The sequence below is a fragment of the Capricornis sumatraensis genome, chromosome 16 (assembly GCF_032405125.1).
Source record: "Capricornis sumatraensis isolate serow.1 chromosome 16, serow.2, whole genome shotgun sequence".
Taxonomy (NCBI): Eukaryota; Metazoa; Chordata; class Mammalia; order Artiodactyla; family Bovidae; genus Capricornis; species Capricornis sumatraensis.
In genome coordinates, this window is record NC_091084.1 from 42,726,587 (window position 1) to 42,740,242 (window position 13,656).

Sequence of the window (13,656 nt, forward strand, 5' to 3'; positions counted from 1 at the left end):
ATGAGAAGCAGCTTTCTCATTTGCTATTATCTGAAATAAAGGATACTTTTGCATTCTCTTTTACTCTTGGTAGTTTGCTGCAAAAAGTTCTATTTATATAAATTGATCGTAAATTCCAAACCTGACCAGTTTTTACTATTTCCACAACAAACATGCAATTAAGCCTGTACAAATGCTTAGCTGTGAGTAACTTATTCTATATTTCAATACAAAATATAGTAAGTGGAAGACTACAGAACACATTAAAACAAAACCTACATGTAATTATATATTTCTCTTTTTATACTAGATGAAAGTGAAAGGGAAAGTCACTCAGCCGTGTCCGACTCTTTGCTACCCCACGGACTATACAGTCCAGGCCAGAATACTGGAGTGGGTAGCCATTCCCTTCCCAACCCAAGGATCGAACCTAGGTCTCCCACAATGCAGGTGGATTCTTTACCAGCTGAGCCACCAGGGAAGCCTTTATACTAGATAATTGTGTGTTATATTTACAATCATCTCTGTTCTGAAGTTCTAAGAGTAAACACTCTGAAGCCATACCTATCATGAAATAACATTAACTAGCTGTACAATCAAAAGCAAAATAATATGTAAAATGATTCAGATTACATTTTCAGGCAATTAACCAATCATATATAAATTAAAAAATGCATAAATAAAGCAATTCTACTAGCTCAAAAAATTGAAAAAAATTCAAAAATTTGTTAGTTTTAAACATAACATATTCAGAGATAAGCTAGCAGGAATTTCTTAATTACATGATTAATGTCTAACATATGATTAGATTAAAGCAGAACATAACACAGTAGTTCCAATAAAATAAGCCTGACCCATTTGTTTCCACATAAAGTTATCTCCGTAAATCTACTGTAAACACAGACAGATATTATACACCCCTTTCCAGAGGAAGTAAACTTCAAAAACTTAAGATTAAATTCAAGATAAGAAATTATCAAAAAAAATTATTTCTTTCAAAATCCAATTTGTTTTTTTACTAAACAGTAGCAGTAACAATAAAGATAACAACGAGATGAAGGAAAGGGAAACCATTCTTGTTCTAACTTGGCTTCTGCTCACTAGTGATCTTGTTTTGGGTCTGAGTTTTCTAATCCATAAAATGAGAAGATTAGGTTTAGATTGCTAAGATTATTCTAGGTTTAATGCCCTATGGTTTTATGAAAATACAACAATCATAAATCTTACCAGTTTCTGATTTATTCAAAATAGATGAATAGGAGTAGCTTTGGCTGACATAATCACTGGTAGAGCCCACAGAACCTTCTCTTGGAAGTGGACCAATAAATTTGTCATGGACACTGTCATCCCCAGCACTGGAATCCTCCTAAAATACAGCATAACCAATATTTACTGAGTGGTAAATACTGCTAAAACAATGAAAAAAGGCATACTAATTCCTGAGGCAATGAAAAAAAGACAAGGCATTACCAGCCCCATCAAGACATTCCCTGACTATTTCCTACAGGAAGGTCTGAAACGTGCCCAATATAAAACACTTTAGAGAAATGCTTATGTCTCCTTCCAAAGTTCTTACTTTCTCAAATTTAATTCTTTTTCAATTTTGCTTAAATGAGAGAGATTTACAGTTATGAACTCACTGATGACAGTTTATCATTTATTTTTCTATCATCTTTGCTAAGTAGGCCTGAAGGTAGAGAATACTCAATAAGTATTGAATGAAATGGAAAGGTTCCTATTATCTCCAATAACAAACTTCCTACCAATGAGGAAAATGTACAAAGGGAATAAAGGACATAAAATCAGCACAAGCAACTAAGACAGAGTTGAAGAGTAATTATTAATTTTAAAACAAGAATCCCCAAATTAATAGCTAGTTTAGTTTCAATGTTACTCAGACTAACCTAAATCTTCTCATGATGTCATAAAGATGAACAGTGAGATTAAAGTAGGTCAGAACATTTTCTGGTATTGCTTTGAAATGGATGCCCTATGTTTAACTACTGTCTACTATCTAGAGAGGCACTCTAATTCACAACAGACTCCTAAATGAAAAGCATCAAACAGAAGAACTTTTCCTGAGGAAGTTTCATTAAAGAGAAGGGTTCTGAAAAAGTCCATAAACTCTGTGAGCCTTAGTTTACTCAGTCTGTAAAGCAGCAAGTTAAATCAGACCAGGTTTTTTCACTGAATGCCTCTCAAATTAGGAGTTACTAGATTCAATGATCACTAAAGCCACTGAACTAAACAGGAAATCCTATTGAAATATGAATTGCAGCAAACACTAAAGAGAACAGAAATAAATCATAAAACTTTACAAACTAGTCATTCTAAAAAGGGGTGGGGCGGGGGTGGGAGCCAAAACAACAGAGTAGCTAATTCTGGGGGTCTGTTTCTCTACCACAATACCAGAAAACCTGGCAAAATCGCCAAAGATTTACAGCAGACAAGCAAACACTTAACCAAAGCAAAGGCCACTGAAACGCAGTGAGACCCTAGACCCATCCCCACCCTTGTTGTAGTGGTGATGGCCAGCGTGGCAAGAGACTGCACAAAAAGGGAAGGCGGATGCCCAGTGCAGCCATATTAACATTCGTATTCACAGCAACCCAAGAGAACACAGAGAAGTTATTCATTATACACAAGCTGTGCAAACCACATCTCTCCTCTCTCCAAACAGTAGGTGACAGTGCACGAGAATTACGAGTACAGGGCTTTCTGAACAGTTTACCAGCAGTATCTGAGGCTGTTCACCATCTTTATCTGTCAGATGCAGGAAGTTCTTCTTTCCTGGCTCAAAATTAGCATCAAGAAGAGACTTATCACTGGTATGATCCAGCGGAGCCTACAGGTGTTAAAAAAAAATAAATAAAAGGCAACTCAGATAATGAGAAACATTAATGATAATAATAAAATAAGTAATATGTAAATAGACACGTATCTACAATTATTGGGAATAAGTAGTATTTTTTAAAAATGAAGATTCTGATAAATTCTGTCAATCTAGGTTTGAATTCATTCATCTATTCATGAACTGGGATGGCTAAGCCCAGTGACGGCATACATACTGACAGGTATCCCATCTTTTCACATTTTCCAACATCTAAAAAAACTGCAGTGCTACACACAAAAAAGAATTATAAGCATTTATGTTTCACTGTTCTCTAAAATGTATGCAATACAGTATTCAATAATAACTAAAAACATGTTTTGATATAGGAACATAATAAGAATTCCCATATAAGGAAACACTATGCACAAGCAACCCAACTTATATAATCATGTAATATTTAAAAAAGGGCACTTTTAGAAATGAAGGAAAAGCCTGTCCTAATAAATGATACCTACTTCAAATCTACTGGCAGGATTCAGAAGATCCCAGGGAGATAGAAGTGATCAGTCACTAACCCAACACTCCAGCCTACCGCTGAGAAAAATGAAGGATACTCTTCTGTTTAAAAAACTACTTTGTCAAGCTGGTAGAGAACGGACTTGTCGACACAGTGGGGGAAGGTGCGGGTGGACAAACTGAGAAAGCAGCAGTGATATGTATACCCATCATGTGTTAAACATGAATAGACAGGGAGTGGAAAGTTGCTAAATAACACAAGAAGCCAGCCTGCTACTCTGGGATGACCCAGAGGGGTGGGACGGGGGAGGAGAGGGCAGCTCAGGAGGGAAAGCATATATGTATTAATGTAATTATGAGTGACTCGCGTTGTTGCATGGCAGAATCCAACACAAAATTGTAAAGCAATTATCCACCAATTTAAAAAAAAATTTTGTTCATTAAGAGATGTTTTTAATGTTTCAAAGACATGAAGATTCTCTCTTTAGAAGGCCTTGTTTTATGGAGATGTCTTTATTTCTTAGAAAATTAACTTTATATAAAAGTATAGGTATTAAGGACAAAAAAATTAACTCTAAGAGATTCTGCCACTTTGCTATTTGTGTGACTTAGCACAAGTTACTTCACTTCCCCATGACTCAGTTTCCTCACCCTTAATACAAAGCTGTGATAGCACTTACCTCATAGGGTGGTTAAAAGAATTAAATAAGGTTATATTTGTATAAAGTCTAGTATCAGAACAAAACTAGGCACATAGTAAGCACAAAGTGTTAAGTAATAAAATAAATTTATCAAAATTCACTTAACTTTGGCTCACATGTAGAAATCCATGAGAAAAATAGGATACAGAGAACCAGAAGCTAAGAGAAGCCACAAGAAAGAAAGAAAAGAAAAGAAAGAAAAAAAGGTATCTTTGGTTCCTTTATATTCTGACAGGAACCAGAACGCTCAGCATCTCTCAGGCATAAAAGATGAGATGATATAGCTAGAACACATGGGGAGGGAGGGTTTACCTTAATAAATATGAGTCTGTATATATAAAAGGGTGAGTAGATAAATGAATTAGGTTTTTAGAGAAGCATACATGCGGCATTGTACAGTAAGGTAAGAGTATACTTGTAGGCAAACTAAAGCACAAAAATGAAGTACTTAAAAACAGTTACAGTAGAAGAAAGAAAAACTGTTAATCCTGGCACAGTGCTATCTGAAACTACTGCAGATGTTAATTTAACAAACGCTTTTTGAGTGCCTAGGGACAGTATCTTTGGAGGATACAAACTAATACTGAGGTCCCAGCCATCAAAATATGTTCTATCAAGTGAAAAGACATAAATGAATAACAATCATAATAAAAAGACTATATAAGTGGCATAGCAGAAGAAAAAGCACAATAAGAGGACAAAGACAAAGATTATTTTTAAAGTGGCATGAGGAAACATCAAGTAAAGCTTCTTAAAAGTAAGAGATAAACAGGACTTAGGCAAACGTGTATGGTAGTATAGGACTCCTTTAAGTTGAAAAACAGGCAACACTAGAAATTACATAGTAATGTAAAACAGAATATTCAAAGTTTCAGATTAAATATCATTTTTCATTGTAGAACCTGTTGGGGACTACCAATTTTACTAACCAATTTCACAGGGAAAAGGTTGGTTAATTTAAAACACTAGGGTTTTTTTGTAAATACACACTGAAAAACAATTTTATTTTATATTGGAGTAGAACTGATTTACAATGTGTTAGTTTCAGGCATACAACAAAGTGATTTAGTTATACATATATAGCTATTATTTTTTCAGATTCTTTTCCCATTTAAAAACACTAGTTCTATATTTTAAAAGAATACATTATGAAATAGACGGTAAAATATCATCAATTTTAAAGGAAAATCAAGCAATATCCAACACCTCTTATTCTTCTATAGAGCCAATTAAGACCATACCCTCCAAATATGATGAAGATACACATTCAACTTCATTTGCTATTAAAGGTATTTTCCTGGGAAATTGAAGAGCAACAATGGTATAGGACAGGAAGAGGTTAACATAAGCAAAAACATGGAGATGAAGAAGTATAAAATTTTATGTTAAAATAAATTAGTCCTATCTGTGAGTTAAGATTAGATTTAAAGGACCAATTGTCTTGAATGCTAACCTAGCGAATATGATTTTTAATCAGTGGGCAGTGAGCAGTCATTAAAGATTTCTAAACTGGAAGATGACAGGAGTACTACGATTTAAGATGACTGAAGATAATTTTGACAATAGTACACAGGGTGAATTTGGACTGAGAGTCAGGGGCCAAAAAAAGACTATAAGGCGTACTATCCTAAAATACAGACGAGATCCAGCTCAACAGTCTTCTTGCTACTGTCCCATGCAAAACTGATCGGCGCCTCCTCTTTGCACTTAGAGCAGACTCATAAATAACACTTACTAATACTTGAAACATGTTAACGTAATTATTTTTTATGCACTTGTCTCTACAACTCTACCGTGAGATCTTTGAAGCAGAAGTCATGGTACCACCAACTTTCCTCATCAGGTGTTTCATCACTCTGTGTGGTACATAATCTCTGTTTCATTGCAGATCCAAGTCCTTCTATATTCCTTTTTCTTTCTATATATTACATTCTTTTCTCCTTTTCAAAACATTAATTATAAAATACATAAGATTTTATACTCTGCTTTTCTCACTTAAATATTTAAAATGAGTATTATCCCATTCAGTAAATGTTGGAAATTTTTCCATAGATGACACAATCTTATGATAATCAACTCACATGAATAAAAAAACTAATGAAATAACACTGTGCAGACTTTAAGATAATCAAATGCTGAATTCCAAATGAAGGTAAAGGGATGAGTTGCACATACACTCTACAGTTTTGCTTATGATATCAAGAAAGGTTCCAGGATTTAATATAGTCATTAATAATAACAGCAACTATAATATTATTAGCAGCTTAAGAAAAGATGCTTTCAGTTTAGAGTTTTACCATATCAGCAGTATTGATTCCATTCCCCCACACCAAATCAAAGGTTCCATTTATGTAGCCTACTTTGTTGGCCACATCTTCAAAGAGCTTTCTGAGTGGAGTAGAAGCTGGTAAGTTTAAAGTGATCCGTTCATTCACCGTCTTTGAATTAGTAGTATCTTGTATTATACATAAGACTCTTGGTTCTTCAGCAGCATTTTCTATCTGAAATTTTAAAAAATATATTATTTATCTTTAAAGAAAAATTTTATTATTGTTTCCTACTATTAAATGCAAAACAACACAAAATACTATTTTCTTTGTGTGAATATTACTGTTTTATGTCTGAAACTCTACTGGATATGTCAAACATATAAAGCACCATGTATGTTTGTTTTGGGAAAACTGGGGCATATATAAGAATAAGCCGTTGTTCTTATGGATATTTGCTTTCACCTTTTAAGGCTGCAAATCAATGGCCAACAAGCCCATAAAGACAGTTTACCTGAGCAATTTTCAGTTGAAAACAACAAAATCTGATCCTTAAAAATGTGTCACTACTATGCTAACACGGTTATATATAGCATTTCTGGGTTTCCTGATGAAACAGAAAGGGAACTGTATAGAAATGCAATGAGGATTATCTCAGACTGCAAAATCCATAACTAAAGGATATAAGCAATCAGGCATCCTGACCTTTATGTTGTCCTTCTCATGCCCAAAGACTGAAATGTCCAAAAACCCCTTTTACCACATTTATTAGTGTGTTAGGAGCTAACAAGCTTACCCAAAGAGACTAGCCAGCAGAGAGTAAAGGTAAGCCAGGAAAAAAATACTTTTCTATTATCAATGTACAAGGCATTAGAATCACAAATTTTTTTCATACTTTTTCATCTAGCCTATAAATCTGAGAAGAAAAATTTTGAAAAAGATTTTCTCAAGGAAGCTATGCATTCCCTCAAGCTGTTAAAGGAGACTTTTTTCCTATCTTCCACAGGGATAGTTGGCTACATCAGACACTGTAGTGAAATAAGTTCTTTCCTTCCTCCTGTAATGCCCAACTCAATGAATGGTACCATCATCTACAGACTGCTGAAACCAGACAGGTAAGCATATTCTTCATCTCTTCCTTCTTCTTCACCTTGTATAATTACCAAATTCTATCATTTCTACCATCTGATTATTTCTTGAACTATTCCTTTTCTCTTTATTCCTGCCTGCAGTGATCAGAATCTTACATTAAGATATGGCAATAATTTCTCTCACTCTTATCTTCCTTCAATCCAGAACAGTATTTTAATATGCAAATCTGATTATGTAAATCTCTTCCTTTCCCTCAAAGTCTAGTGAGGCAGTTATTTCCTCTCACCATTCCCACAAAAGACTTTTGCAAAAATGTGAACTGTATGAATCGGTACTGTATACAAGAATGTATTTCTTTCCTTCTTAAAACAAACAAACAAAAAAAACCCACAAAATAATATCAACCTCAGTCTTTTGCTGCTTCTATATTATCCATTTTAAAATAAGAATACTTATTATCACAGACAAGCACTGTAGACAGAACAGCCACAGTTTTTGTTTGGTAAAGTAATATAATGGTAATTAGTTTCTGCCATATATCAATACAATTTGGGATTTGTAAAAGATTACTTAAACTAAGGTTAATCCAGATAGTTTAGAACAGAAGTAAGTGGCCATAAAAGAAGTATATTGTTTAAGATTGGCTACCACTGTATTTCACACAAAACAAGATGTTTAACTACCAATAATAACCCTTTAAAACCAAAGAAAAATACACTTTTAATCAAATAAACAGGATAATTAAAAAAAGTCTTCAGCTGAAAACTTAGGATGTTACATTAACACTTACAACAGATGGTTTTACACATTTTAATGTCAAACAGAAATATAAAATGGACCCTTTTTAAACTCTGGTTTACAATAAAGGAAGGAGAAACTTAAAAACAATTTCAACTACAAAAGGTCTGCTTTTACAGTTTCAATAGTATACTTCAGAGGTAGACTCAAGTCTTCCAAGTGAAAAGCACTATTGTGGCAAGATTTTAAAGCTTCAGGTAAGTTCGAGTTAAGGGTCCAAGGAAGAGAACTCTACCTAACAATTCAGGAATCAGAAGCACTGGCATAGCAGTCTACCTAAGAATGGTGATATGACATCATCATATGGCCATCAGCAAGTCCTGGTTCTTTCCTAACTGAGTACAAGGCACAGGCACTCCAGCCTCCTCTCCCACATCCCAATGTTGGTAAAATTAGGCCCTGTGGAATCTCATCTGAAGGCTAACTGTACTGTAGTAAACAACAACGCTAATTTTACGTATGTCTTTTATTCTTTTTAATAACAACAACTTTCTTTTCTGTGCACTGCATGTTAAGAATTTTTGTTCCTTTAAAAAAAAATAGGAAGAGTATGAAGGAAACAGTGGAAATTAACTATAATTCATAACACAGGTAACTGTGAACATTTTGGTCTATATTCTTCCAAACATTTTTCCTACACATACACAAACAGATATATACATGCATGCTTTTAAAACACAAATGTTCAGATAGAATATATATGCTGTTTTGAAATGTCTTTCTTCACTTATATACATATAATCTTTCCTTGTCAAGTTTTTTCTAACTCATCATTTTAACAATTGAATAGTATTTTATTACATGGATTAATAATAATTTGTTCCATCAATTTTATTTTACTGACTCTTAAGCTAGACTTTTTTTACACTCTGGAAATAATTTTATGATGAATACCTATGTAAAATTTTGTGCATTTTTCTGTTTCCTTAAGCTTCCTATAAGAATTTCCACGTCAATCACATATTGCTCTTAAATTCAATTCTAGGATAACTTGAACAAGCTTTGGTCTTCTTTAAAGTTCTAAGATAGCCACAAGTAAATTCTATTACTTTAGACTCAACCTCCTGGTCCATTTTTCAGTCTGAACTTTATCTACTATATGGCTATCATCCATGGATTACATGTGAATTTTTGTTACCATGAATGCCAGCACTAATTACACTGAAGCAAAATCTCTTTCCTCCTCTTGCCTCCCAATATGCTATGCAGAGTGGAAAACTGACTGGTTAAGCCTTTGCCCAAATCCCATCTCAAAGAACTGTAAACAAATAAACTAGCTGTTTTAAGCCATAAAGTTCTGGGGTAGACTGTTTCATAGTAATAGATAACAGAAATACATTCAACCACATGCAAGCACTGGCTGGGAAAAATATGTGATAGCATTAGTGATGGTGGCTGGTAGTGGGAGGGTGTCCATTTAAATACAACACCCAACATTAAGGTAAAGCATCTGAACACACATCTTAATTTAGGGAAGGGAGCACAATTTTCAAGTTAGTGAAAGTTCTATAATGAATGAGAGAAAACAGTTAAGAAAAAAAAATGCGAAGTTTCAGAAAAGCCTAAGGCATGTCCCACTTGAGAAAATATTTCATCTATGTCTGGTGAGCTATTAGAGGCATAAAATTCTCTATAAAGAAAATCTAGTCAATTACAAAAAGGTACAGAGTATAAAATTAAGACTACTTACTTTGTGGGCAACTCACAGTAATATTACATTTGTGAGAAAAAGGGGACAGTCAACAGGAGTTATATTAACACTGTAAGCTAAGAGAGTGACCTGTCTTTATGCTCTCTGTAGAAACAGATTTCCTAGCAAAGCCTGAAAAAAGGAGTCCTTGAAAAAACAAACAAAAATGATAGTCTTATTTACAAAAGGTAAAATATACTGGGATAAAAACACTGCAAATATATGGTCCAAAGATTAAGGATCACTGTCGGAACATCTAGAAGTGGTCGACACAGACAGTCCTCCTGCCTAAGAAGTCTCTGAGTCTGCTAAAAGGATGTGTGCCTCTCAAGTCATCTTATCTCTTATTCCTGGCATTCTGAACAGTTTTAAGTTGAAATCTGTGTTCTATGAAGTTAATATCATAGTATTTGTTTCATTAAAAAAAAAATTCCTACGTATTTCTTACTAAAAAACACAAAACAAGGTGCATAATTAATGCATATATTTAAAATGGTGTTCACACACAGAAAAGTTAATATCAAACAAAATTCAAAGCTATCAAGTTTAAGATTTTTCTAAGAAAAAAATTAATTTATGAAGAATTTTAAAACATTAAGAAAGGACCTCTACACCTCTAAATCTGTCAACCCATCTTCTCTCAGGACTTTCTTCTTTTCAATGTTATACTATGGTTATAAACTTAAAAATACATATACACAAACACACACAGAGTCCATTTTGTCTACTTCTTGATAAAGAAACTGCTATGAACTAAGAAATGAGGCCTTAGAAAACCACCCTTCTGGGTATCCACAGTTCATGGTTAATACACTGCCACAAACTGGAAAAAACAACTGACGGTGTAAATATTTTTGCTGACTGAAATTTATTAAATTTATCAGCCTCATTCAGATTGTCCGTTTCTACCTTAACAAGTAACAATTCCTGGGGTAGCGCTGGGAGTCTTAAAACGAGAAAAAGATTACTTTATTTTTAAGATCCTCCCTCCATTTTATTCCAACTCCCCACCAAACTCTAATGTATTTTCTAAGTGGTCTCTTGCCACAGATCACCTGGAGAGAACAGAAGAAATTAAATAAAGAACCTTGAGCCTAGAGATAAAGGAGTCTGAGTGAAACGAGGTATTAAGTAAAGGTTAGAATGGGATGCTACATCAGAGGAATGTTTAAGTTTCTAGTGCATACAGGTTGTTTTCAATTTCTATTTAAGTTTTCAAGTTAAGATTTCTGGGTCTTAACTCTGTAAATTACTAAATGACTTAATCTCAGCACTATTAATATTTCAGAAAATAAATATATCTGTATAAAACAGACAACTACCATACCCAAAAGTCAAAACAAAGGGTTCTATAGTTTTTTACATCATTTTCCCACCTCATTCATTTGTTAAAGACAAGGCACTATCAGACATATATTCATTTAAGGTGACTTGTTATTAAAATCAGGTAGAAATAAAATAGGCAACCATAAAACTTAAGACATGCCTTGTTATTAAACAAAAATACTAACATGCTGTTACTTGCTCTGCTGATTATCACACTAAAGCAATTACATCAGCAGTCTACCTGTAAAAATTTCTTCTTCATTTCATCAAAGATATTTTGTCTGCATCTCCAAAACACATCCTATGGTATATAAGAACAAAATAAATTACAAATGATTTCTTTAAAATAAAAAGATAAGACAGTGAAATGAGAACAATTAACCTAAAGGCATTTTTGCAACAAAATGTGTGAATTAAAGTATTATTACACCATCTAAGATTTTATGCATAAATTATATTTGTAATTTTAATCTTAAGCCTCAATTACTCTTGAAAATTACTGAAAGCCTATGTTATGGTGATAAATATAATATTAACATGGAAAACAACTACATTTTAACAAAGAGTGGTAGCTTCATAACTGTATAAATCAAATGTTCTAAGTCACATATTTTCCTAGTTTTATTGACATATAATTAATGTATAACTGTAATAGTTTTAAGGTGTACAACATAATGACTTGATAAAAGTATATATTCCAAAATGATTAATTACTACAGTAAGTTTAGTTAATACCTATCATCTGACAATAGTTACAATTTTTTTATCCCTGTGATGAGAACTTTCAAGTCTTTTATCTTAACAATTTTCCACTATACAATACCGTATTGTTAACTACAGTGATCACACTGTGTATTACATTCAGAACTTATAAGTAGAAGTCTATACCAGTTATCTATAGGATAACCTATAATCAAGACATAATCTCTTGAAAAATCTTGGTTTAACATTCCATACTTTTTCTGTACAAATTTTGTTTTTTTCCACCTTCTTTAATTAATAAAAGGAAACCAACATAATGTTTTAAAAGGTGCTTTTTATCATTCACAGGCTTCCCTGGTAGCTCGGTCGGTAAAGAATCTGCCTGCAGTGCAGGAGACCTGGGTTCGATCCCTGGGTTGGGAGGATCTCCCTGGAGAAAGAAATGGCAAACCACTCCAGTATCCTTGCCTGGAAAATCCCATGGATAGAGGAGCGTGGTAGGCTGCAGTCCATGGGATCACAAAGAGTTGGGCATTCACAGTAGCTTAGATACTATTCTACATCAATTAAAAATTTTTACAGTTTTCTTTTACAATAGAAATATGTTTCTACTATAATGGTAGTACATATTTTTTGGCAAGCAAGTCTAAAATAACTCCTATAGCACTTATTAACAATTTGATTTACATCCTATTAGATCCTCTGCATTCTATGCATATTAAAAACTATTAACCAAAAGAATCGTTCTGAACACCATCATTTAAATTCTGTTCCTTTCCCCTCAACACTCACTCATCTTTCTGGGCCAAAACACTGAGTTTGAAAACTGCAGTGTTCCATTATACAGTCCAATCAAAATTTATTTAACTATTCTGTTAATGGACATTCAGATACTTTCAAATTTCCGCTATTGCTTTGCTTATTTGTACAGTTTTCCCTGAAGATTACGGCCTAAAGAAAGAATTAGTATATCAAAGATTACATATTCATTTTTATGATTTTTTGATACCTGGCACCAATAGGCTGAGTATTTCTTCCACAAATAAGAATTAAACTACAACTATCTGTCAAACAATGTTTTAGGTGCTGAGAAAATAGCGGTGAATAAAAGCCCTTGCCTTCAAGGAGTGGACATTGCCAAGGGAATTCAGCAATAAACAAATCTAAGGCATCAGGCAACCACTAGCCTCAGAATCTCTCCGTTTCTGTACACTGTACATGTGATGCTCTTCCTTTAGATATCCTTACCTTCTTTTCACAAATTCCCCTGTGGTGGCTTCACACTTGATCTTAGCCAAAAGGCCAGGAAGTGATGTGTGGTGGTGCACAAATTCTTTGACATGCCTCCCAGCAAGATGAGGAGTCTAATTCCAGTTCCTTTTAATATGGGCTAGCCAGTGTGACTTTCTATGATACATAACATTACTTTCAAGACTGGGTTAGAAAAGGCAATAAAGCTTCTTCCTGGCTTTCCCTCAGATGCTCATCCTTGGAATTTGGCCACTATGCTGTGTAGGAGCCAAGCAGCCATATGAGAAGGTCATGTGTAAATGTTCTAACCACAATCCAACTGAGATGCCATCTGGCAACTAACATCAAGCACCATACATGTGAGGAAGCATTCAGATGATTCCAGCCCCCAGACTTTCAGATGCCCCAACTGACGCCACGCAGAGCAGAACAAGCTGTCCCTGTCCAGGTCTGCCCAAGCTGCACATCCATGAGCAAAAGTCATTAAGTGTGTGGGTACGC

The 13,656-nt window shown here is 34.1% G+C and overlaps 1 protein-coding gene across 7 annotated transcripts in view; it reads right to left on the bottom strand.

The window, feature by feature from the left end:
• Positions 1–11,497, bottom strand: part of USP47 (ubiquitin specific peptidase 47) — a 72,962-nt gene extending 61,465 nt beyond the window's left edge. For 3 of the 7 annotated variants that reach the window (XM_068988563.1, XM_068988559.1, XM_068988561.1), the window contains exons 1-2: positions 2,711–2,765; positions 1,207–1,345 (exon numbers count right to left, since the gene is read on the bottom strand). Coding sequence is in view for 3 of the 7 variants with exons in the window: in XM_068988558.1 (XP_068844659.1) it covers positions 1,207–1,345; positions 2,711–2,824; positions 6,327–6,530; positions 11,444–11,464 (478 nt within the window). In the remaining 4 variants the exon portion in view is untranslated. Of the gene's footprint in view, positions 1–1,206; positions 1,346–2,710; positions 2,825–6,326; positions 6,531–11,443 lie in introns of those variants that run through there. The other 4 variants (XM_068988558.1, XM_068988562.1, XM_068988557.1 and 1 more) reach the window with 3 other exon arrangements.
• Between the last annotated feature and the right edge of the window lie 2,159 nt (positions 11,498–13,656).